Genomic DNA, 26,235 nt, shown 5'->3' on the forward strand with positions numbered 1-26,235 from the left:
GTAGGAGTGGGTGGGCTCTGCAAATGACTGATGGCAGTTTCAAATACATGGGGGAAATGTCTTAACTGTCACAGCTGAGTTGTTTTGCCAGGTAGGACAAAATTTGTGGAGGAAAAATACTCTGTGTGGGGCTGTGATTGGTAGTTTGGAGAAAGCTTGGCAGAGGGTGGAATAGTTCCCTTATGGAACCCAATTTGTACTCTCTCTCTTTTTGGTGTGTCTCTATATACTGTGTGGTTTACTAAAAACGAACTGTCTTATTTATGTTGGATTTATAGCATTTTTACTCCACCCAGCTGAAACAAAAATCAGCAGTACGACTAATATAATATCTAATATAAGTAGCATAAGATAACCCATGTGATAATATAAAAAATATGTTTTTATATACTGAGGATTGAAACTATAAAACCGTTCTGTGTGTACTAGGTTTTATCTTTTGTCATGTGAAAAAATATACCCAGGAGTGTGGGATGTTAAAAGGATTGCCATCTATTTTCTACTATGTTGACGCCAATATGTGTGTCTCAGAGCATGCATAGAGGGCCTTTCTACAAAGTGAGCCAGTTTATAAAGCTTTGTTTCTAGAGAGGTGAGGCAAACTTACTTGATTTTGGTTTTCATGAGCTCAGTTAAGATTATAATGTGCTGGCAAGTATTTGGGGGAAAGGTAAAATTTCCCCCAGATAATTTCTTGTGGATTTGCAACTGTTATTTATGCTTCTTTTTATTTTTAATTTATTTTATTGTAGTGTGTTGGTTGAATTTTACTGCCTCCTGGAACGCTATTGCCAAACAACTGTGTTACAGTATTATGCTATATATTGACTTACGTTTGTTGGTCAGGAGAGCACTGTAAAAACAAATTATAGAAGTAGTCTCATAAAAATCAAAACAGGCTGTGATTGACTCACAAAAAAGCAGTAGGGTCAACTGTTCCTTTGTAGCAAGTTATGATTCCAACAGAGTTATCTTTGGCTTGTGAAAAAACAGATCAATATTTGCTGCTGGATAACCAATGTCACAGTGCATCTCTGCCTGAAAGGAGAGAGTGACACATACAAACCAAAGAACAAATCCTTTGATTGAAATTTTTAATAGATTCGTTGAAACACATTATAAAATGAAAATTTTCTCTGCATGAGCAATGCAGATAAAATCAGCTGCATTTGAAGTGCAAACAAGGAGAAATGGCAAGTGGTAGAATGTATAGTACCCATCTAATAAAGATTCCTTTCTCTCCTGTGTCTTAGCATCTTTGTTTTTTGTTTCCAACAAATCTTAATTAAAACACTACATTTTCCATCTAGCTTACTTGAGGTTGTGTATTCTGTGATCAAAAGGATAATTATCCTCGTGTATTTTTTGGAAAATTAATAAGGTGACAGTTTTACTTCAAATTCCAACTTAGCCTTGGATTTAAAACACACTTAATTGAAACATAATAGTGGTCAGAAAGGACAACGCTGTTAGGATACACTAGTATGCGAGATGAAAAACAAGCAACACATTTGTCATGAATTTTAATATTTTGCCATTTGCGCATGTAAAATGTGATTATAGATTGTATCTCTGGCTGAGGCTGGGTGCATGTCAGAGCTTGAAATCAATTTGATACATGTTTGTGACAATATTTTCTGGTGACTCAGTCAGGAATTGCACAGAGACCTACCCACCCTGATGCCAACTAATGAAAAGAAGGGAAGGGAGATGGAGGAACATTTCATAAAAGCTGTGAACTAGCAGTTCACAAGGATTTATACTCGTTGGAGGCTGCATACTCTTTTTATGCCCTCACTGCAGCAACTTAAATGCACTCCTAGTTGCTAGTGCCAGCTGTGAAACCCAACAGTCAAGCTAATCAGTACACAGAAACACTGTTCCACAGTTTAGCAAAGGCTTTGGCTTTCCTTTTTTCATTTCCTCTTAATTTTAGAGCCACTCAGGATGTTAGATGACAAGAAATGATTAGTTCATTTTCTGCAGATGCATAAAAAGGTCCTACATTTCTGCTTTGGTGATGTGAGATCAGGATCAAAAGAACGCCTAGCAGGCATGGCCAAACTTGGCCCTCCAGATGTTTTCGGACTACAATTCCCATCATCCCTTATCACTGGTCCTGTTAGCTAGTGTTGATGGGAGCTGTAGTCCCAAAACATCTGGAGGGCCAAGTTTGGCCATGCCCTAGATCTTAAATGCTCTCTCTCTCTCTCTCTCTCTCTCTCTCTGTGTGTGTGTGTGTGTGTGTGTCTGTATGTTGCTTACATGGAGCCAGAGCAGCCCCCATGAATTATTCAGATACAGCAGAACCTACTGTGCAGATTAATAATTTGCCTAACATAGAGCAGAGTTGTTTGCACTCCCTTGTTTTATTTCAGACATGATTATTCTGATCTGCCAAACCATTGAGAATGTGCTGCAAAGTTGCATGCTCCCTCCTCCCACAAACAAAATACTTTAACTGCCAAAGTCCAGGGTAAAGAGATCTGTCTTTAGTATATGATGAAAGCTGCAAAGTGAATATGCTTGATGTACCTCTCCTGTTTTCCTTTGATGTCAGAATCCTCATCTGTGGTTGAGTGTTAATCATGAATTGTCTCCAAAACCATGATTTGAAATAGATTTGCAAACCAGTATTTGGAGCCGATCCTGACTAGTGCTAACCCATATTTTGGTCATTGTGGCAAAGTCTGGTTGCACAAACTGGGAAAAGGAGGAGCAAGTCTATGAGAAAGAGGGGAGGAAGGAACATGTCCATAATCCTGTGGTTTGTAGGATCAGGAAAAGCAAAGTTTTAATGGAGCCTTTCTGTTTTGGGTGCTCTCTTATCCAAACTAAATAATACAAGCTGTAATAATATTTTAAATTTGCACAACTTTAGTTCACACAGTTCTTTGCTCAGAAGGTAAGCATTTATTATTAACATACCGATGGGAACAATAAGCAACATAAAGGTTTTGTTCTGATAGACCAAGATTATTAAATTAGTGTCAAGGAATTCTAGTTGGAACTAGAATTAGCATCATTCCAGCCAGATGGAATAGGTATAAATAATAAATTATTATTATATCATTCCAGTAGTGTCTTTCCCTTTTACAGATTACTAAAGATATTCATTATTGTTTTCCTCAAGTTTACAAATATAATCACAGTATTGGTGATTTCTGATTACTGAGAAATGATAAAATTATTTTGTATTATCTAGTCTATCAACCTCATCTACAGTAAGTAGCCTATTCTGTATTAGCACTTTTTTCTTGAGAGACACTATTTGTCTTTTACTGCTGCACAATAGACAAAATAATCCACAGGCTGCTTTCTCCACCTGTATTTCTGTCTGCCTTTCAGGTCCCAGGGTTAGCCCTACTGTAAGGGAGGCTGAAGCAGCTGCCTCAGATCGCTGATTTAGAATGTCACAAAAGAGCAAAAAATGGTTAGTTATTTACTTTACTGTTGTTGTATTTTTACTGTTAGGGTGGGGGAAAGGCACTTGTGGGATTTTCTGCCTTGGGTGGCAACATAACCTGACCAGCCTTGGGGATTATGCACCACAACTGGGAGCACAGCCTGAGTGTCATTTGCTGCTACACCTCAATCCAGATAAGACTGAGGCGCTATTAGTGGGTTCCCTAGACTGGATGGGTGGGAGATTGCCTGCTGTGGATGGGGTTACACTTCCTCTGAAGGAGCAGGTTCATAGCTTGAGGGTTCTCTTCGATCCTTTGCTCTCGCTTGAGGCTCAAGTGGCCTCAGTGCCCCTGAGTGCCTTCCATCAGCTTCGGCTGGTGGTCTAACTACGTCCCTATCTGGATGGGGATAGCCTAACTACTGTTGTCTATGCTCTGGTAATGCTCAAGGTAAGATTACTGCAATGCGTTATACATAGGGCTGCCTCTGAAGACAGTTCAGAAGCTTCAACTAGTGCAGAATTCAGTGGCAAGGCTGTTCACCGGAGCAAGACGGTTTGAGCGTATTGCACTGATCTTTGTCCGACTGCACTGGTTACCAATTAGTTTCTGGGCCCTATTCAAAGTGCTGGTTTTGGCCTATAAAGCCTTAAATGGCTCAGGACCGCAATACCTCAAGGACCACCTCTTTCCATATGAACCTACCTGGACCCTGAGATCATCTTCTGGGCAGCGGCGGAGCTAGCCGCTCGGGCACCTGGAGTGGCACACATGCTGTGCACCCTGGGGTATGGCGATCCACCCAGGGGGGTGATCAGCGTGGTGGCAATCAGCCCGGGGAGATTTTGTCATCCCCCTCTTGGATGACACCTGGGGCGAAGTGTCCCCCTTCCTACACCCCTGCTTCTGGGGCCCTTTTTCATGTGCCTCCTCCTGGAGAGGTTCAGAGGGTTGCAACATGAGAATGGGCCTTCTCTGCAGTGGCTCCCTGTCTGTGAAATGGTCTCCCCAGGGAAGTTTGCCTGACACCTTCATTATACGCCTTTAGGCACTAGGCAAAAATGTTCCTTTTTAACCAGGCCTTTGGTTGATTTGATTGACATCCTATGCCCTTTTAAAATGTTTTTGTTTGTTTGTTCGGGGGAGCTATTGGGTTTTTGTTTTTATTTTGATTATGTATTTTGTGGTTTTATATTTTGATTTTATTCTGTGAACCACCCTGAGACATCTGGGTATAGTGTGGTATATAAATTCAAATAATAATAATAATCAAGCAGCAAAATATTCTGGGTCAGCTCTGGCAGAGCATCTCTTTAAGGAAGCGGCAGCTCTGAGTTCTTTGTACCTACTCCTTTTCTCTCAAAACACTTGCATGTTCTCATACAATCTCCTTCCTGCTCTTCTGTTTTTTCAGAATCTTAGTAGTTTACTCCATAGGAGAATGGAGAAAGAGAGTGACATCACAGGAAAAAACTCCCAGCATTTCTCATCCTTTTTTTAAACCAAGGAACCATTCGCCGCATTCATGGCACTCAGGAGGCATGTAAAGAACTTTGTGAAGAATTATTCTGAAGCCGAGGTAAAAGTCAGAGAAGCAACATCTAATGACCCCTGGGGCCCCTCCAGTTCTCTGATGTTAGAGATAAGTGACTTGACTTTTAATGCCGTCTCTCTTTCTGAGATTATGAGCATGATATGGCATAGGTTGAACGACCATGGAAAGAACTGGAGGCATGTGTACAAGTCTCTCACACTTTTGGATTATCTCCTCAAGAATGGATCAAAGAAAGTCATTCAGAATTGTCAAGAGGCCTTCTTTAATATCCAGGTGTTGAAGGACTTCCATCATTTAGATGAAGCAGGAAAGGATCAAGGTAAAACTACCCAAGTACTTTCAGAATTCCCTTAAAATAAAGTTGTGGTCTGTGTGAATGTGTGTGTGTGTGTTGGCGGTTAGGAACATAGAAGGTACTATTATGTTTTATTATGACCTTATGTGTCGTCTTGTATTTGAAGGTCTCTAAGTGATTTACATATTTATCAAATTGCTGAGGGATTAAAAAGCTTTGACGCTTTAGACATGGGCAGAGGCCATAGCTCAGTACCAGCACACACTGCTGATTCACATTCACTCATCTCCATTTGAAGCACAGGGTAATAAGAGATCGGAAATGACATTGCATATTGCGCAGTAAAATCTGCTTGAACATTACCAAAAGTTGCAATAGGAGATCAAAACGGACTCACGGAGGAGCAAGTGGCTGAATATCTCATACCCTGCAAAGAGCTGAGATCCTAGATGATATGAGTCAAATAAGGATTATGAGGCCCTTTGTACAAAATGTGATATAAGGATAAATATTATTAAAGCATCCATTGCTTGAAAAAGAATATAGATGCTAACATTTTTTTTTGCCAGGCATCAAGCAGGATGGATTAAATAGGTGACATGTTGGATTAAAAGAAAATTATGTAAATTCATATATGAATCCAGTAATGCTAGAAAAACTGTTAGTGCCATGAATAATTAATGTATTGCACTAGTAAATGTATTAAATTATTAACAGCACTTGCTGAGAATATCAGCAGCTGGTAGATGAAGCAAACAGTCCATCAACTCTGAGTCTTTCTATGAATATCTGCTGTCAGATGAATTACAACACTATATGATGCATGTAAACAAATTTCAACTGTGACAAACCTAATTTGTGCTTTAATGATTTAGATGTGCCAAGTATTTTTATTTATGTGTTCTCCAGGATGAGAAAATCGTATATTGAAGGAGAATTGCAGCATGGCTTTTGAAATACTGAAGCAAAGTTATTGTATTGTTTCATCACCTATTTACATGAGTGACAGAGCGACTTGATAATAAATAATTTCATTATTTTGCAAGACACAATGGCTGTTTAGCTTCAGATTGATAACACTTGGAACTGATACATAAATCACGATGTCAGTGATACCTAGTATATAGCTATTTCAACTGAAAAACAATCTTTCTTTGCAGCAGAGTTTAAATTATATAAATCTATGCAGTAGGTAAAGTCACAAACTGTGGTAAAGTGTATCCACAAATTGCCTAAAATATAATTTGCAATATTTGGACAGCCGTATACAATGGATGCAATATATAGGCTATCATGTGTCAAGTTTGCATCCCCTCTGGACTGCAAGCACCACGCCAAGTCAGCAGAAGCAGGTCTGCTTGAGCTGTAATGGCATCTGTCACGAGCCCTGCAGCGATCAAGATTGGGCTTGGATTGCCAGACACAGACTCAGGAAGAGGAATAAAGGGTGGGTGGGGGGCTGAATATTGGGAAGCTGGGTTCGAGGAAGGAGAATTTCCCCTCTCCACTCTGACTTCTGCTGCACTGGGTGGTGGAGCTGGGATGCGGAGGGCTTGGAGGTGGAATTAGAGGCAGCGCCAACTGAACAGGAAGGTGCAGTCTTGTTGTCTAGAACCAGGCACTACCTTTGCAAACAGGAGCACACCCAACCTGAAGGAGCATGTATTTACAATCCAGACATTACTGCAAGAAGAGCAAGTCTTATGAACAAGCATGTTACACCTCATCTTTAAAAGCTTGGGCAGGGTGTGAAAACTTGTTGGGACATATTTGTTGCTTCCATCTAATTCTGAACTTCTTGCCCTGTTCTTGAACTCCTGAACAATGACTTCTGGGTCTTACCTTTGCTGATGAGCCTGTACCATTATTTGCCTGAATAAATAACTCTTTCTTACAAGTAATGTCCTCCGCTTGCGTGTTTTCGGATGGGAGCCAGGATAGCATCAAACTTTTTATCCCACATGGGGAACTGAAGATGCAAACATAGGGTAGTATTCAACTACGTTTTACTCAGAATAGACAGTCATGCTCATTCATTTCAATGGACCCACTCTGAGGAAAACTTAGTTGGTTACTACGCCTATATCCACTTGCATGGGACTAAATTCCATTCAACAAAGTGGGACGTCCTTATGAGTAGATGTACCCAGGGTTGTACTGTAAAGTAACTTTGCATATGTGTTTTGGTATTTATTTCCACATGCATGGCCAATTTAAAATAATAGATGGTTAAAAATAAATAAACAGATATTAAAACATTTGTTTCATTGAAAATATATTTATATTTTTTCTGAATGAAGACAAGGGCTCTGATATGATTATGAATAATGTCTTAGTTTAAACAATACTTACAATATATAGACATACCGTATGTACCAATGTATACCAACTGTTGAATATTTGTCCAGCTCATTATCCTATGTATCAAGAGCTTCATGCCATCATTACAAATTTCAGTATCTTCTGTATCTATAGAGTTCTACAACAGAGCTAGTCAGCATTACACTAAACTGTACATTAAAAAAAATCATTTCTTTAATCTTTTTCAACAGGTTATCATGTGAGGGAGAAGGCTAAGCAAGTCCTTGTTTTATTAAAAGATGATCAACTGTTGTACAATGAACGTGAAATTGCACGTCGGACTAGGCGGCGCACTTCCTATGCAATGCTTTCCCCCACAACGGTTACTGAAAAAGCTTACTTTCCATCAATGCCTATCTCGGATCCTGTGTCAGAATTCCCTCCTTCAGAGAACATCCAACGTAAGCAGCACTACTTTAAATTGCAAAGCAAGTATTTGCATTTCAGAGCTTTAGTGACTGAAATTCCAGCATGACCTCAGAGCCGCTTGGTATTCTTGGTTAAATCCCTGTCTCCTAGCCTCAGCATCTTTCACAAACCAACCAACAACTGGGTGATTTAGCAAGGAGGCATCTGCTTGGCATGGGAAACAGAATGCTGAGGTAGCTGGATCTTTGGTTTGATCCCACGGGGCTCTTTTATATTCTTAAGTTATTGTGTCTCCTGATAAGGATTATTATTATTATTACCACCACATTCAGTAAAATGCTGCACAATGCTGCATAATAGCCCTTTCCATGCTAGAACCCTTTAGCACTGCAGAAACATTGCTCTTCTACAATCAGCTGGAAATGCAATTATAATTATGGTTCTACATGGCACTTAATATTCCCCTATATGCTCATTAACCTCCCACAGTACCTGTCCCTATACCATGGTAATGGTAACCTAGGATTGTAGTCTCACTGCAGAGATGCTGTGACCAGAGATGCCTCAATTATTCTGCGCAGAAGCACTTGCTGGATGAGGTGACGATTGCCACAGATCTAGAGCAAGGGGAGTTCCTGTGGTGCCCAAATGATGGGAGGCTTCTTGCTGCTTCCATCCAATTCCAGTCATTTTTGTGGCTTATCAAGCACAGGCAGGCACAGTCCAGAGGAGCCTTAGAGCAGACGTGTAGCTGGTTTGGAAGCTGAGGGCACTGCAGAGGGAACCTGCTAAGCGATTGCTAAGCCACCCAGCACATAGCTCCCCACCTTCACTGTGAGCCCCCTGATTCCTATAAACTCCTTCACCATCCAAGTTGACATTACGTCTCCCCTTGCAACTCAGCCCATCAAACCTGACCTCTCTGACCTGCCAGAGTCTCTTTCTGCCCTCTTTGCAGCCAGAGCAGTTGCACATTATTTATAATTCGTAGGGTTTCCCCCTACCACAACCACAACTGCAGAACTAAAATTGTGCTAATAAAAAATAAAAATAAAATAAAAATAATGAACAGTTTCTTGTTCAAAGTGGAAAGTGGGAATTAAACTCCCTAGCAAAGAACCAGGAGCTGTCTAATGATGGATGAGTTCAGGTATGTCTTGACCCATGAGGAAACAGGAAGCAATTAATTAAAGAAAAACCACCAGACAGTTTTAATTAAAGGGGCAACATCTCTTAAAAAGCTTTAGTGGTGTTTTGCTAGTTCACACTGGATAGGAAATGTAATTACACTATGGCCAAGAATTAAAAATCACCACGAATCAGGTCTGAAAAAAGAAGGGAATACAACCCAGAAAATACTGAAATGCAGCAATCTGGCAACAGCATCAGGATTCTGTGTAAAAATGGAGTGAACAAAAAATTGCAACTCTCCCTAAAACACACGGCATGGAAGGAGCTGATTCTTTACTGTGAGAGTCAATGCTGTTTGCATATTGTCATTAATGAATGTACAGATGAAGCCAGTCAGCCAAACACCATAGCTGATCCTGAGAAGTGAGCTTCTCTATGTTGCTGAGCCAGGTTTGAAGACATCTTTTTACTTACTGCTGCTTCATGTCACTTTCTAAGAATGTGCACATACGTATGAGTCACATCTTTGTACAAAGATGGAAGCAAAACAGAGCAATGCAAGAATAACAGTAGCTATGTCTGTCTCTGAGGTAGATGTGAGCTGAGCTGTAACATGTAAATGGCCTTCTGTAGTACAGTAATTTCTAGGGACCTGCAGCATTAGGCAAGCAGATAAATGTATCATATTAAACAATTCTTTGTTAACCATTAAAAGATATAGAGTACAAGAGAACTCTCAAACGTGAAACAGCAGTTAATGCAGAAACTGCAGCATCAATTCATTTATTGCTATCCATTTTCATTTGTTTCCACATAAAATATCCCTGCTGTAGGACTGCAGCCTTTAAACTTTCCCATTATCTTTCAAATCGTCTCTAAATCCCTTTCTAGCTGCTCATAATGTGAAACACATGCTTGCCATGCTGCAGTAATAATGCTCCTTTTAAATACTAATTGGAATATTTGGTGGGAGAGAGGAATGATACTGGCCATAATTTTCTAGTTTCTTCCATATAATTTTCACATAAACAACCAGAACAGTTTGTTCTTTATGTTAATTTGTCCCTCTTGAAAAAAAAAATGAGACTTGTTTCACGCACTGAGGATATAAGCAGAGTTAGCAGGTAAACAGGATTCTGTCTGGCTTTGTTGCTTATCACAGAAAATTATAAAAGCTTTTAGCATTCCGATCCAACCACTGGCAAGCGGCGTTGTAGCTAATGGACTGTACAAGACTTGAGAGGCTTTTTTTTTTTTTTGCCCAATTAACTCTGGGAAATTTAACATCTGTCTATTTTTTTCTTTTTACCAAAATATGTTTTAAAACAGTACTTTTCTTTGACAGATGTTCCCCCTAAGGCATCTGCAGGAGCACTATGCCAGGCAGTTCAGGCATCAGGCAAAGCAGAGATAGTCCAAGATACAACAGCACTTAATGCTGTTGCCAAGGTATCGTCAGAGGTAAATCATGCACTGCATTTGAAGGGAAGGCATAGTTGAGTATGGCATTTAATCAAATGTGCCTATGATGTATTTCACTCCTGTTGCAATTCACAGAGCGATCCCATGCATGTTAACTAAGAGCCAAGTCCAATTGCAACATTCAGTTGGGCTTACTCCTGTGTGTACAGAATTGCAACGTTAGGTGGTAATTCTATATAAAGTAACTTGGGAGGGAAGTCAGCAACCCCAGGGTCCATTAGTCTATCCGTATAGACTAAGTTCCTATATCACACCCCCCCCCACTGTTCTGTGCAATCCGAGGTCAATTAACACTTGCAACAAGCCACTCGTGTACTTCTAATGAACATTACTGTTTAAATATAAGATTTATGAGTTGTGGCCCTGTTAAAAAAGAACATATTGTAGTGACATATGAACATTACAGACATATAATCTAAAACAACAGTTTGTTGTTGTTGGCATCCATCTGTCTCGGGAGACAATGGAGGAGTGTGCCTTTGGGGATAAAGTCAAACTGTTGGAAGGTTTCAGCGCATGCTGTGGTTGTAGAGACTGACATGGGAGAGACATGTTTTGTTGCAGCTGGGGCAGGTGAAGATGTCCGGTTGTGCTGCTGCAGATGTGCCATGAAGTTTTTTCTCTCTGCGTTCCTCCCAGTAGTCCTCTGATCACTGCTATGGATACATGACCTGACTGTCTGTCTCCAGGCACTGTGGTCATCTGCAAAGGGTTCCCACATGGCAGAGTTGATGTTGGCAGCCTTCATGTCATGTTTGCAGACATCTTTGTAATGCAGAGTTGATCTGCCAATTGGCCTGAAGCCAATAGGGCTTACTGCCAGGTAAATGGGGTTCAGATTGTAGTCAAAAGCAGTCATTTAACTGGAACTGCATTACCTGCTGCTGGTGGTAATGTTGACTGTGGCCACAATTGTGAGACGTATAGTATTTTGCTCAGGAATTTGTGCTAGGCCTGCATAAAGAAAAAATTGGGATTGGGGAGTGCTGGGGCATCTTTCCATGGTAGATTTTCCTAGACACAGGTTATTACTTGTGAATTTCATTACCTAAATTTAGATAAAGTGCACTGGCACTGAGCAGTTCTAAATTTACAGATATAATTTAGAAATCATAGCACAATCTAGATCAACATGTGGCCTTTGACTACTGAATTGGGAGTCAATCAAACCAGTGTAGGAAATGAGTATTAAAGCTTTGGGTAGCGTGAAGTTAATAGTTCAGTCATATATGAACAAACTAGAATGGGCAGCCAAGCCATTCATTTTCGATTCAGAAACAGGACAGGACAGGAAAATGTGAAGTCCTTAATTACAGATGGATGATGAAGTGGCTATAGACTTTCTCTCATATGCAAAACTATTTCAGCTCAGTGCCGAAATGTTCTTTAGTTTACTATGGCTCAAAATCCTAATAAGAAAGTCCAATAAATATCATTTAATTCCTAACTTCTGTGTATAGTACATAGGTAATCTGTGGATTTGCATCTGTGTGAAAAAGTGTGGTGTTTTCCTAAGCATAGGTAGTTGTAGCCTATCTGAAACAGCAAGAGTTTTGTTTAATAATATTATTCCTTCATTAATTTTATTACAAAATAAGTTTAAAGAATGCAAATTACAATATCACAAGTTCCAGCATTTTGGGATCCTGATTGTAGTTGGTAATTGCCAAGCTCCTTAGTAATTATTCCAGAATCTAATTACCTTTGCCTGCTTCTTGTTTAAATTATTAATATCTACAGCTCAGTCTCTTGAATGGCTAATATTTAGTTAGTTGGTTGGCTGATTGATTGAAATTATAGACTGCCTCATAACTGAAGCTCTTGAAGTTACTATCATAATAGTATTTATTATTTCTTCAGTGCTTAAAAACACCTGCAAAGCTCTGTACCATATAAAAGTAATTAAAAGGCAACAAATCCCTGCATGCAGCCTTACAGTCTGTGTATGATTACTTAATGCAGGGGTGGGGGACCTGTGGTCCTCCATATTTTGTTGGACTCCAACCCCCATCAGCCTCAGTCAGAGTGGCTAATGGTCAGAGGTGATAGTCAAGCAGCACCTGGAGGACCACAGGTCAATGGGTTGATTTACTGGATTCTATGAAGCAACCTGTGGCTCTTTTCTTAACATCGACCCACAGCAAGTTTTTCTTATGGTTTAAAACATTGTGATTGCTATGAAGAGAGTGAGAAGTCCGTCCCGTCCGTCCGCCCCCCCGCCCCCATGTCATAATGAAACAACTCAGGATCAGCCAATAAAATTGGAAATCATTCAGAACAGTCCAAAGGTAGTACTTGTATACACAGAGAAAAATTATCATGAAATATGCTGCCATGGGATGTTTGGAAGGCCAGCAGCACAGATGGCTTTAAACGAGGGGTTAGGAAATGCTGTGGAGGGATAGGTTTGTTAGTGGCAGTTAGCCATGGTAGCTAACTTCAGTTGGTGCAGAATTCGGTGGCAAGGCTGCTCATCAGGGCAAGACTGTCTGAGCACATTACACCCATCCTGGTCCAACTGCACTGGTTGCCAGTTAGTTTCCAGGCCCAATTCAAAGTGCTGGCTTTGACCTATACAGCCTTAAACAGCTCAGGGCTGCAATACCTCAAGGACCGCCTCTACCTATATGAACCAACCTGAACAATGCAACTTCCCCATCTCTCTTCTGCAACTGCCTATGCACCCTCAAAATCTGCTCCTGAGAGTTGGGGAACTTTCTAGAGCAGAGAAGATTTTGGGAGCACACAGGGAAAGGAATGGTGCATGTGTTGTGTTGCATGCAGCTCTGTCTTCCAACCACCAAATGATTTATTTGAATTAATAATTAATATACTACTGAAAGTTGAAGTGTATGAGGTGTACCTCTGGTGGTGGACATGCCATGCCATGCTCCTTCAGGGGTAATTTGTCCACCTTTGGTCTCCATCCTGCATTCAGCTCTTCCCTGTGGCTCCTAGAAGCTGTCACTATATGACAGCAGCCAAACCCCAGAAAATGGCTTCAGCTGGCTATCTAAACCAAGTGAAGGTAGCCAATGGGTCTCAGGCCCATGGTGGGTTAGGTACTTGCCCTGCATGCAAAGGCAGGCTCTGGTGGATTGAACAGACGAAACGGATAATAAGGCAGGTCCTGCACGTGCTTTAGAGGGAAGCGAGGGGCAGATGGAGCTCCTCAACCTGTGAAGGTAGCCCATCTAAGAGCGGGAAAACTCTAATCCTAATCCTCTGCTGCCTTGTGGGACATCTTCAGGAGAATAAAAAGCTAAGGAACAAACCCTACACAAATTTGGAGTGGAGCCCCTACGCCGCTTGGATGGCACCTTGTACATTTCGCTCCAGGGAGGTTAGTTCTGTGCTGCTAACACAGCGGTTTGATTTCACCCCTGGAGGTGCACTCCATTGTCCCTTGAGACAGACAGATGCCAGCACCCCATGTCAAAATAGGCTTTTAAGTGGTTTACAAAGTATAAAAAGGTTACACAAATATAAAAATATAAAACGTCCATAATAAAACAATCACATTAAAGCATTACTGTAGTACACATGGCTGCTGTATAATACTTTCTCATCTTACACTTTTTATTGTAAATGGCGACTGCTTTGGAAAGAGACTTGGATATGTGACAATGGGTTCCTTTGAAAGGCATCCTAGTATACTAGCTTTCCCTCTTTCCGCTGTGCAGCTTTTCCTTTTTATTAATATCAGTAGTACTTGCCACAGTCTGTTCAGAAGGAGCTCCATAAGATACGACTTAATGCTACCATGCATGCTGCCTTGGTCTGGTGCGAGATCTTCAGCAAAGAAAATAATAGCGCCCCATTGGGGAGTTGAAAAGATATCATCTCTATGTTGCAAAAATTGGCATAGGCAAAGCCTGCCAATATTATAATTTGAAAAACTAGAGATAAACAAATTGAATTCATTTTGTTTTCCATGCACATAATAGAGATTTCATTTCCTAGCAGTATGCTCTTTCCTCCCTTTTCAATGTTCATAATTAATCATACTTCTTACTTGTATGAAGTGCCTCACAGTTTCAAGTCACTGCTGCTGACTAATTAAGGATCACTTCAATCACCATTTATGTCAATATTGACCCAGATATTGTACTGTGTCATGATGCTTGAGAAAATGCATTTATTTCCTGTTTTAAAAATAAGGAATTAACACAGTGGTTTGGTCTGGACGTTATGAAAAAATGGGTTACTGCTACATGCACAAGCCTTGGACTACTGTACTGCTTTAGGTGTCCTCCTCCTCTTGTGTGGTTTCCAATTTCAATTAATCACAATCTAATGTTGCATCCAAAATTTTGGTTAATCTTAACTACGTTAGTAGAAACAAGCACTGGAAAATGTACTGAACATTCTTACATCAGTCTTATCCAGCTTCAGTCATCATCCCTGGCAGCAGAGAGAACAAACAAAGACCTAATTTGGCTTTAAAAAAGGAGAACTGCCTAACTGCACGCACTTGCTTCATAGATGTCTGCCTTGGTGTGTTGCAGCGTAAAAATGGTCACGAACAGTTTTCATTGAGTGTAAAATAATTTCCCCTTGATAAAGAGCCTCCTCAAAACATGTTGATAACCAAATCCAGTTGGGTAGCTAGCTACCTTTTCTGTCTTTGATTCCTCTCCACATGGCTGTAATTGATTCTCTTTGTTTTGTGGGAACAGTTCAAACCCCAATAGTGAGAAAATTAGGAAATCATATATTGTGAAGGAGTTTATCCTTCCATTAAAGGTCATTGGCAGTGCAATCCTGCACATGTCTACTCAAAACTAAGTCCCATTGAGCTCAGTTGGGCCTGCTCTCAGGTAAGTGGATGTAGCATTGCAGCCTTCATTTCTTACCTATATGCAGAAGTATATTTTATTGAGGAATTATTCAGTAATAGGTTTTAGGAATAATTTCTGGCATCATGATGCATAAATAACAAAGTCATGCTGGTGGGAAGAAAATTGCTTTTCTTATTCCATCTGCTGTGAAATACCAAACATACTTCTCTCAGTCTAGTGAATCTATCACTGTTAATCCTTGTTTCCCCTTAAATCTAATAAGTTGGTCCTCCAAAAACTCTAGCCCTCTAGTCAAATTTCACAGTGTTGATCTTCCAATCTCCATACTAATACCTGGAAACTTTAATATTCTGTCAAAAAATGAATTTCTCCTTGTAAATATATTCCTACTACTTCTAACCTAATGAGAAAGTAACTATACTTATTATTCTCAACTTTTATTGTATTTTGTTCAAGTGTAAAATGTGTTATTGCTAGAGTTAACTCTGATTTGTTTCTTAACCTTTCTTTCCAATCACTACTAATCTAGGACTACTTGCATTTTAAAGGCACTGTTCAAATGTAATGGGAAATCTTAGTTTTACACCCTGTGACTGAGCCCTAGCAAGCCTTGCTCCCTTCTCTCTCCTTCTCTTTTGTGCTTGCATGGAGGCAAACCAAGGCTTTCCTTTCCAAATTTAAACAAACCATAGTTCCCTGTGATTTCTGAAGTTGGGGGAACTCTGGTTGGTTTGTTCAAAAGGTGGTTTCACAACAAGGCAGGCTTTGTTACCATCGTTTGATCCTGACTTGCTCTCACTAACCATAGTTTAAACCATGGATTGGCAGCGTGGCACCCGTGGGCATACATGCACTTTCAGAAGGCTTCATGAGCACTTACAAGGCCAGGGGTGGCTCATCCCGTGTTGCCACCTAAGGCAAAAGGGAAACATGTCCCCCGCCCCCCTTTCTCCAAACTTGGCGAGAGGAGGAGTGTTCCACAAGGCAGCAAAAGTGGTGGGACTTCCACCACCTGAGGTGGGTGCTTCACCCCACCTTATTGGTGGGTCGGCTCTGCACAGGGTCCAGTCTCCTCATATTCCTCCTCCCTTCAAATTAAGCTTGAAATAAGCCTTCTATTGTAGCCAGTAGAAAGCTGTTTTCAAGCTTAACTGGGGTATAGGATTATGGAGTGGGTTTACAAACTGGGAGGAAAGAATCAACCTCCCTTTACTCCACTGTGATTCCCTCCTGTGACACAATTAGGCTTCCAAGAATCCCCCCATTGGCTATAATAGGTTTCTTTCCAGCCCATTTTTTTGGGGGGAGGGGGTGATTTTGAGGGAGGATTACCCCTTTCTTCCCCAGCTGTGGCCTCCCTCCCAAATATGCTGCAGTTGGGCTTCAGTAGATGTCTTATTTCAAGCCTTTTTTTTTTTTTTAAGCAGGGGAGTGGAGCGGCTTCCTGGAGAGTGCAGATGGGTAAGGAAGGTTAACCGTTGCCTCCCCAGCTGCACTCAGTCTTCAGGAAGATTCCCTCCCATCCCAAAATAATTAGGTTTGGGTGTGTGTGCATGTGGTTGCGATGTTTGTGAGGTTGTGGTTGTCATACCCATATGTGTGCATGGTTGCATTGTGCATATGCTGCCCCAAACAGTTTTTCCTCTTTGCAAATGCACTCACAGGCCCCAAAGGCTCTGTGACCTAAGCAAAGCATGCTTCTCCAAGTTCAGGCAGTGTGGAAAACTGTTAGTTCAAAAGTGGAAGAAGATGTTTCCAATCCTCTCCCCTCTGGTAATTGAAAAGAGAAGCGGAGTGGAGAGGGGGAAGCCTAAGAGTTTGAGGCTCACCAGGGCTCATTTATGTATCAGGAAACCCTGGTTTCCCATCATTTTGAATGGGGACAGAAGAATTTGTTGTAGAGACTGATAAACTGGATTCACAGAAGTGAAGAGTGACTTATAAGCTTGGAGTTCACAAACATACAACAAGGAAGATATATAATTGTTCCAAATCTCTGTATCTATCTATATTTTCTTCATGCTAGAAGAAGAGGAGAAAAATTCTAAAAGATAAGAAAGTCAAAGCAGGAGACTAATGTAGTGGTATAAAACAGAAAGGAACACATCTTGCACAATAACAACTCAGCACTACTCTCTATTAGAACACTTACTACTGTTCCCTAGTCGTTTCACAAGGCTTCCACAGGACTGTTTAAAAGAAAGCTGATATCACTGTAAGATACATTTTATAAACTTTAGTCTCCTTTTTATTGCTCATTATACTGTATTTCCTGTCAATATTATACCTACTCTGCAGCAGTATTCACATTTGATAAAAAGAAGCTATTGAAGTTATGGTTGCATTAAAATTTAATGCTGCATGAATCTAAGCAAGGCTCCATGGAATAGAATTCCAGAACAGGCAGTACAAGTGTAACTTAGAACTATATAATTATGCAAGCAAGACTTCTTGGCAAGTGAGGCCCCAAATCAATTGCTGTTCAAAGGAAACTTAATTTATCAGCTCATTTGGAAATGGTTGGTTTCCTTATTGATGACACCATAATATAATTTACCTTCCATGTTTGTTAAAGCTAGTCATCATCACATTGGCTAATTAATTTTTCTTAGGCTGGTTTGAGCTGATTCTGCTGAAAAGTTTTAACAAACACTTGGTTCTGGTGCCCGGCTTCGTCATGAGTCAATGGTGGTCACTCCTCACTGCCCTCTGTGGGCAGCGAGGAGGTTCAGGCAGGGGAAAGCCAGGATTCATGAGGCAAAAATCCTGGCAATGTTCCCCAGTGGGGTCTGGGGAGCTCACTGCATCCCGCTGTGCCGCTCAAGCCCATGTCTGCCAACTTGAAAGGCAGAGCGGGTGCGACCTGGGAGTGTGTCCCCGCCATGGATGAGTCTCCGTCTCTGGCATGATTTGCGCTTGGTTCCTCCATAATTTGGACAATTGGTATTAATTAAGAGGTGCCCCGGACCAACATATGCTAAAGGGCTGCAATCAGCCAGCTGCCGAAAGGACTGGGCTTGGCTCTTTGAAGGTACTTGAATGGTTTTTTTGAAGCTTGAGAATCCTTACACAGCCGGGGAAGGAAGGGAGAGGACAAGGTGCTTTGTGCTTTCATATAGTTTTCAAATGGTCTCCTTTCTTCTTGTCCACCCCTGCAAAATGAAAGAGATGTGTGTAGCTACTGTTATGTTATTCTGTTTGTTACCTTGGAAAAGAGGGGGGAGGCTTTTGGTTTATGCTCAACAAGGAATTTATCAAGGTTTTACTATGCCCTCCCACCTCAACCGAGGTTGAATGGACTTTATTTAAAATTATTCCTGGACTGGACTAGGAGTGCTGTTGGTGCAGTGATAAAAGAATGAAAGGCTGCTGAGCAGATCTGGCAAAGAGGCTGAAATTGAGAAAATATCTAGTTTTCAACTGTGCGCCAAGGAAGGATTACAGAGCGGAATTTTAGTGACGGGAGACTAGGTATGCACTCAGTGAGTTATTTATGGCCACAGCTTGTGCACTAGTCAGTAAACAGCGGAAGGAATGGAATGTGACCTTTTACCATCCAGATAAACACTGCAAAGAACTGAACAATGGGAGATAATAATTAACTCTCCCAGCACACCTGGTCTGGAATAGCAATGTATATGAAGGACTACACACGTGAAATGGATTACTCATTTAAAAGATGTAACTGAGGTGCTGGAAGAATGTTTGACGGCAAGTGAAGGCTGTCAACTGCGGCAATGTGAGGCAGTGATGATGATCATATGTTCAGAACAGGAGCAGGAAACTTGATTTTAAGAAATTGTATTAAATTAATTTACTTTGGCTGGATTTGTAATAATTTGGAAAATTAATAAAAATAATTTTAAAAATAACAAAACACGTTCTGTCACAATCATAGCAGAGTTGCACGGTCTGATATAAAATAATGGGTGTACCTTTTGGTAAAGGTTGGAACTTAATACATATGTGAATGCTGTATGATGGGTATAATAAAATATGTCAGCATATCCTAAGAAGAGTTTTGAAATGTTCCTCTAAGAGGAGTTAGTTAGACACATGTTTTTGGGTTCTATGGCTTTCAGCTCTTAACTTCCATTCGCTTTCTCTTGTGAAATGCTGTCCTACTTCCTTGTGTCCAAATTAATCATCTTCAAACACACCCTGGAAGATAATATACTTGTATTTCATTTTGACTCAATAGCGACATCAATATGTCAAATCAAAATTATACCTGCATCAAAAGTGATGCCAATCTCCTGTGCATTATTTTACACAACAAAAGTAGCAGGACTACTTTAAAAATGCAAGCTTCAATTTAAGTGACAATACTTGAATTAAATACCTTTAAAAAACACACCAAAAAAATCACTTTTGGCAACAGGTTAATTTAACTGCAAGCAGACAAAAGCAGGCAATGCTTAGGATTGCTTCAAAAGCTGTGGTTTAAACAGTGCTGAATACAGTTAGCTACACCTGTGGTTACAGTGTTTTCTGTACCAGTTTTAGCACTTCACTTGACACCTGCTTAGTTGTTTTTCTATTGTAGAAAAAGCTGAGTTCGCTTCCAGCACTATGTTCATTAACCTTCCATGGCTTTAAAGCTTTCCTACCAGTATTAGAAAGTATTTCAGATAAGGCCAGGCCCCAAATAAAAAGATAATCATCTCTAAATTTTAGCACTTGTGTGTGAGAGACCTTATCAGAAACACAGCAAATATTGTAATACGGTACAGTTTATGACTAAGAGAGAGGACTTTTAAAAGCCAGAATTTTAATTCAACCATGTGATTTCCAATGCATAGAAAGCTGTATTCAAGCTATCCTGATCCAGGAATGGCCATATTTGTCTTACCAACCAAAGCTGGTATGGATGAGCCTATGGCCAGTGGCGAAGCTGCATGCTCCACTACCGGGGGTGGAGAGCAGGTGAGGGTGTGGATGGCACCCCCCCAGGAGTGTGACGCGCCGCCTGGGGGCGTGGTATGCCACCTGCGATGGTGTGGTACACCGCCCGCAGGGGCATGGCACGTGTTCTGGGGGCGTGATGCACCGCCTGTGGGGGCATGGTGCCCAGCACGCGGGTGTGTGTGGCATGTGTCCAGGGGGGCCACCGCGATGGCACCCTTCCGGAATAGTGGTGCTAGGGGCAGTCCGCTCCCTCCGCACTCCCGTTCCTCCACTAGCGCCTATGGCCATAATATAATTGGTCACGGATACCTTCAAGTAATGTAAATAAATTAAATTATTGACAGCCTTGGGATGTATAGTCTCCTCACATTTACTTCCAGCAGCCAAACTGCTGAGAGAATTGGAGGCAGCAAAATTAAGATCAAACTAGATGCAGATGGTATAATGATTAGCTGTCAAAACCCTGTGAAATCGTTGGGGGAACTGTCTGAGGTTATTCAGCAATTTGGTGCAGTATCTGGATATAAAATTAATAGAAACAAATTAGAATTAATTGGTCTGCACTTTGGTGGAATAGCCAAGCTGGATTTTTTTTTTTTAAGCTAAACATAGGTTAAAATGTTCTGAAAAGCAGTTAAGTGTGTCATAATATATTTATCAGAGGACCTGAAGTTATTGTTTGTGAATAATTATGAACTGGTTATAAAGAATACATAAAGGAGGGTACAGATAATTGGAAACTATTCAAATGATCATGGTTTGGCATAATTGTCTCAATTAAAGTGAACCTAATTCCATAATGGTTATTTTTATTTAAAATAATTCTTTTTTTTTTAAAAAAATGTAATCTGTTTTTCAGTAGCTGATATATAATTATAAATGTTTTTATTTCAGAGGAGAGACAATTACAACAAAAACATAAATATCAATAATATATAAAACCATAAAAATCAAATCCTATATAAATACAAAAACTCACTGAACCCCCCAAGTTAAACCACTGGTTTAAAAACTGCAAAGTCTAGACCACATGAGTTAGGTAAAAGGCCTGGGTGATCAGAAAATCTCTTTGAAGCTGGGGGAGGGACGCAGCGGTGGAGCTTCATGCTTTGGCACTGGGGGGCAGAGAGCAGGCAGGGGCGGGGCTGGCCACCTGCAGGGTCGTGGCGCCCAGCGCAGGCAGTAGGACAGCCGCAATGGCATCCCACCAGGATCATGCTGCTGGAACAGGGCGGTGCGCTCCCCCCGCACTCCTCTTCCTACGCCAGTGGAGGGATGATTGGGGATCGATCGCCTGTCATTGGTTGCCTGCGATGTTAAATGCCACATCATATTTTTCTTAATGCAGCTTATAATTAACTGTTTCTGCTTGATTGCTTCATGTTTTTCTTGTGTGTCAGGACTTGATAATCTTTAGTGACGACGAGTCCTCAGCTACTGATGTGCAACCAACATTTCCCACTAAGGTCCCTGTAGAGGAATTGGCAACAGATACAAAGATAACGGCTGGGAGCTCCTGGAATGCAAGTACGTAGAAAACAATAAGTAGTAGGCAGGTACGTTAAAAGCAAAGGCAGAATTTGCATTCAATTGCACCTTCAGAAGGAAGTAGCAACTGGGAGGAAAGGCAGCTTTCATCAGGAAGATGGTGTAGAAATGGAAAGGGATTAAAAAAACCAAAACCCTCCAGTCCAGATTGGGGGGCCCTGCAGTTGCTTCTTCTAAAGAAAGAGATGTGACCAGTTTACAATGTGTTAGTTTTAAAATAGTCTCAATTCTAGTCACAAAAAATCTTAAACCATTGTAGACTGCTTTCCAGGGCTGGCCCAATACATTCTGGCACCTGAGACAAACCACAAAATGGTGTCTTCACCCCCTCCCACCAGTGAAGAAGGAGTGAGAGAAGATCTACATTGGGAACAAAGGGGAGGAATCAAATCAACCTTACCCAATGGTTGAAGTGGGAATCAAAGGCTGGTGTGGGGGGGGGGCAGGGGGGAGGCACCTAATCTGATTCATGCTAGGTGGATGCAGAGCCCACGAGATCCCAGAGGGTGGCCCTCACTATTTCCTCCCTGGGGTAGAAGACCAGCAGCACCTCCTATTCACCAAAAGACCACTGTAGGGGTGGCATGGGGGGGGCTACCAAGCAGGTGGCAGATTTGGGCTCCAAGCATGGGCGTAGCCAAGGGGGGGGCAGCTGCCCCTCCCGATCATGTAAAACAATAGAAATACTTAACTAACCAATCACATCGGTTCTGCCACCCCAACAAAAGTCCTCTCCCCCCCAACAAAAACCCTGGCTACACCCATGGCTCCAAGGAGCACATTGCTACAACTATGGCAGCAACAACTGTGTTCTTAGGAGCTGAGATCTGCTGCCCCTGTGGATTCTGCTGCCTGAGGCTGTCAAATCCTTTTGCCTCAAGGCCCAGTACTAGAACGTCAGATGAACTAAGTACATGGGTTGGCGGCTGGTTCATGACTGGCATTTTACAGAACATAAATTAACAATAGAATTTATTGCCATGACATGTTGTGACTAACACAGTTTAGTGCATTCTCTATAACCTCACAAACCGTTGCCATAGAGACAAACAATGTCATACAAGAACACAGAAAGGGTCTCAGGTGGTAGATATTATTGATAGAAAAGTAAGCAGTGGGAGCTGGTGGACTCAAGAAACCAGGATTCTATTTTCATGCTGGGCCTTGTCTCCTTGGTGGCGTGCGGACTGTGCTGTGGAAGATCTCACAGATTAGAAGCTGAAATGATTTTCATTATTGTGTTCCATAACATACCTATTTCTGCTTTTAAAACTATGTAGGTGGGAGAATGCGCGCGCACACACACACACACACACACACACACACACACACACACACAGTGTGAAAGTATCCTACAGTAACACTGAAGAGTCTTAAGTGCTTCTTTTTCTGTATTTTGCCAGAAAATAATAATCCCTTGCCATCTTGTAGACTGAAATAAGGTTGGGATATTTGGAGGAATAGAGCCACTCAAAATTAAGTTAATTTCAATTTAAGAATTAATTTTTAAAATAATAATAACAGTGAAATACAGTGGTATCTTGGTTTACAACTGTTTTGGATTACAACCACGTCAAACCCAGAAGTGTGTGTCCCTTTTTTTGGATCACAACGCATTTTTTTATTTCAACCCTTTTTTTGGAGGCTGTTTTTGTTTACCTGTTTTGGTTTACAGCCGGACCTCCAGAACAGATTATGGTTGTAAACCAAGGTACCACTGTATTCCATTTTCACCAAAGCTAATTTAGGGGTTGGGATTCACTTTGAAGAATAGACTTCCTAAAGACAAATTTCAGCATAACCCCTAATGATAACAAATTGAACATGGGTTACATCCAAATCTGTCAAATCTCAATTAATTTGTTTTGCTGAGAACGTACTCTTGCCTTCTCTTAATGCTAGTGGTACAGTTTTATGTTATTAAAATGCCTTGGATTTAATCTAAAGTACTTCCCTGGCTTTTCATTCCTTACGTGGCTTCTTTCCACAAACAATGTGCACAAGTCAGATAATACTAATAGTTTATGACATTTGATTTTTCCAAAGAGGGTCATCAGCTGTGTCTCTAGAGATTTTCAGATTCATTATGTTTCAAACTGTGAAAACATCCTTGATTTTGTCAGCAGGAATATCTTTTTGAAAGGTTAAGTAGACTGACAAAGATAGTAGAACAGAGGGATAAAGAGTAGAGTAAGGGCAGATTGTAGTAAGCACAAACCACAATCCATCTGTTGATTTTTTTAAACAATGAAATGAACAATATTTTGTTTTCATGTCAGTCTGAAGCCCTTGCAACTAGTAATTTCTGTGAAGTTGCATATTTATTGCAAGAGTACAAATAGGGTGGGGTGTATGGGAATTGTAGTCTAACAACATCTGGGGAGTTATGGTTGAGTAACTTGTTTTATTTTTAGAAATAAAAGACTCAGACTGCACGGTTTACACAAGCCCAATTTTGTGTTTCTATACAAATAATTTAGAAACATTTCCTACTTTGGCATATAAGTTTTATAGTCTGTGTTTTCTTACTGCTGTATGGAAAAGCACATGAATTTTACCTCTGAAGAATTTGTAAGTAAAACATGTGGTTTCTCTTTTTATGCTAATGGAAGAGGAAAACTTTGGCAGCAACTTAGAAGGGAATGCTTTCAAGCCTATATTTCCACATTTTACTTTGCTGCATATTTTGTGATTTTAAATATTTGCTAGGGTTCTCTCACCAAAGAGTACTTGCCACATAGGGAAATAGGGATGTGCAAAATTCTATAAACTAATCAACAGCTAATCTCTGCAGGAAAGTGGGATGGATTAGGACAGCAGAGAATTCCAGCAAGTTACACAGACACAATAATTCTTGACTCGTTCTCCTTTTCTCCCCCACTCAGAAAATTAGCTTTCCATTTTGCACACATGAAATTAGCATAGTGTTTTTACTTTCACCTGGGAGTCTTCAGGAAAGTCAGAGGAGCTGATGAGTGTGGATTTCAGTACCGAACACTGAGAAAGGGGAAAGCTTTACAAGCTCTGCAAACTCCCCGCTGCTTGTCACGTTGAGGCAGAATGCCTCAAAGAAGACTGAATATGAGGTTTTCACTGAAAGGTATAGAAGCCAACTCCTAGGGGCCCCATAAAATATATGAGTGGGCCAACCCCCCCCCCCAAAGTTGATGGGCATTGCTATTCAAATAGTGCGCATGCATTTTTCTCCTTATCTCAAGAGTCAGGAATCTGGTGGGGAATGACCAGGTTTCCTTTTGATGCAAGTCTTTTACCGGCTCCCTTGTTTGCCTCCCATATGAAACGCTTGGCTTGAAGCATTCTCCTGAACTTGATGTTCGGGTGGGAGGTCAGGTTTATGGATCTTTAATGTCAGGCACTTCCAGCTCTTGGTCCTCCCCTCCCTGCTGTGCTTGCATATAGCCTAGTTCCTTATCACTCTTGATCATTCATTTGCCTTACTGAAATTTGTACAGTATAATAGGCAATTGAATAAAATTGGTATGGAGATTCCTAGGAAGAAAACTACTTCTAGATGATTAGCATTTAAATAGGACACATAGCCATTAAGGGCTGTATTATAGTCACTAAATCAGCATTCAGCTTGAGCAAGACAAATTTGAATACAATATTATTATAGCTCATAATTACAGATATTTAAGTGCAGTAACATAGATTAGCTACATGAAACCAGGCTTGAAATAACAAGGTTTCATCAGGTCATATTCAAGTCATAGTATAGTTTTATGGCTGATATTTGAAAGAGGGATGGACATTTCCTTATTTGAATTCCCTATTTCAAATAAGGAAATGTCCATCCCTCTTTCAAATGTTTGAAATAGGGATGGACATTTCCAGAGGGTGATGCTTGGGGAGTGTTCTTTGGCCCCGTGGAGCCTTCAGTGTGGGATTCCTTAGGGTTCAGTTGTATCCCCTATGCTATTTAACATCTACATGAAACCACTGAGTCAGATTATCCAGAGGTTTGGAGTACTGGTATGTTGTCAGCAATAAGCTGATGACACACAGCTCTACTTCTCCTTTACATCTGCAGGTGTGGCAGTGTATATGCTGTTATGTATTTTGTGGGGTTTTTTAAAAAAACTTTTGATATTTTAATGTTGTGAACTGTTGAGATCTATGGATGGAGAGTGTTATACAAATTTAATAAATAATAATAAAGAAAAATTAATAGCACACTATCTAGACATTATACTTCCCCCCCTTACATTCCCTCTATATATTTAATGTACTTGCCCTATTAGGAGTTTTAACAGTACTGGATACCCTGCAGTTTTATTGATGTTTTATCTGGATTTTATCTGCTGGTCTTACAGCTTTTATCTGCTGCTTGTATGAACTTTTATACTGTAGTTTTCT

At 40.7% G+C, this 26,235-nt stretch overlaps 1 protein-coding gene across 1 annotated transcript in view; it reads left to right on the forward strand.

The window, feature by feature from the left end:
- The window catches only part of ENTHD1 (ENTH domain containing 1), a 31,037-nt gene continuing 4,802 nt past the window's right edge, over positions 1-26,235 (forward strand). The window contains 6 exon segments of the mRNA XM_083573895.1: positions 1-91; positions 3,349-3,433; positions 4,822-5,281; positions 7,810-8,019; positions 10,464-10,579; positions 21,711-21,837. Coding sequence (XP_083430021.1) covers positions 4,933-5,281; positions 7,810-8,019; positions 10,464-10,579; positions 21,711-21,837 — 802 coding nt within the window. The 5' untranslated portion in view covers positions 1-91; positions 3,349-3,433; positions 4,822-4,932.

Source organism: Podarcis filfolensis (assembly GCF_964270895.1).
Source record: "Podarcis filfolensis genome assembly, chromosome: 10".
Lineage (NCBI taxonomy): Eukaryota > Metazoa > Chordata > Lepidosauria > Squamata > Lacertidae > Podarcis > Podarcis filfolensis.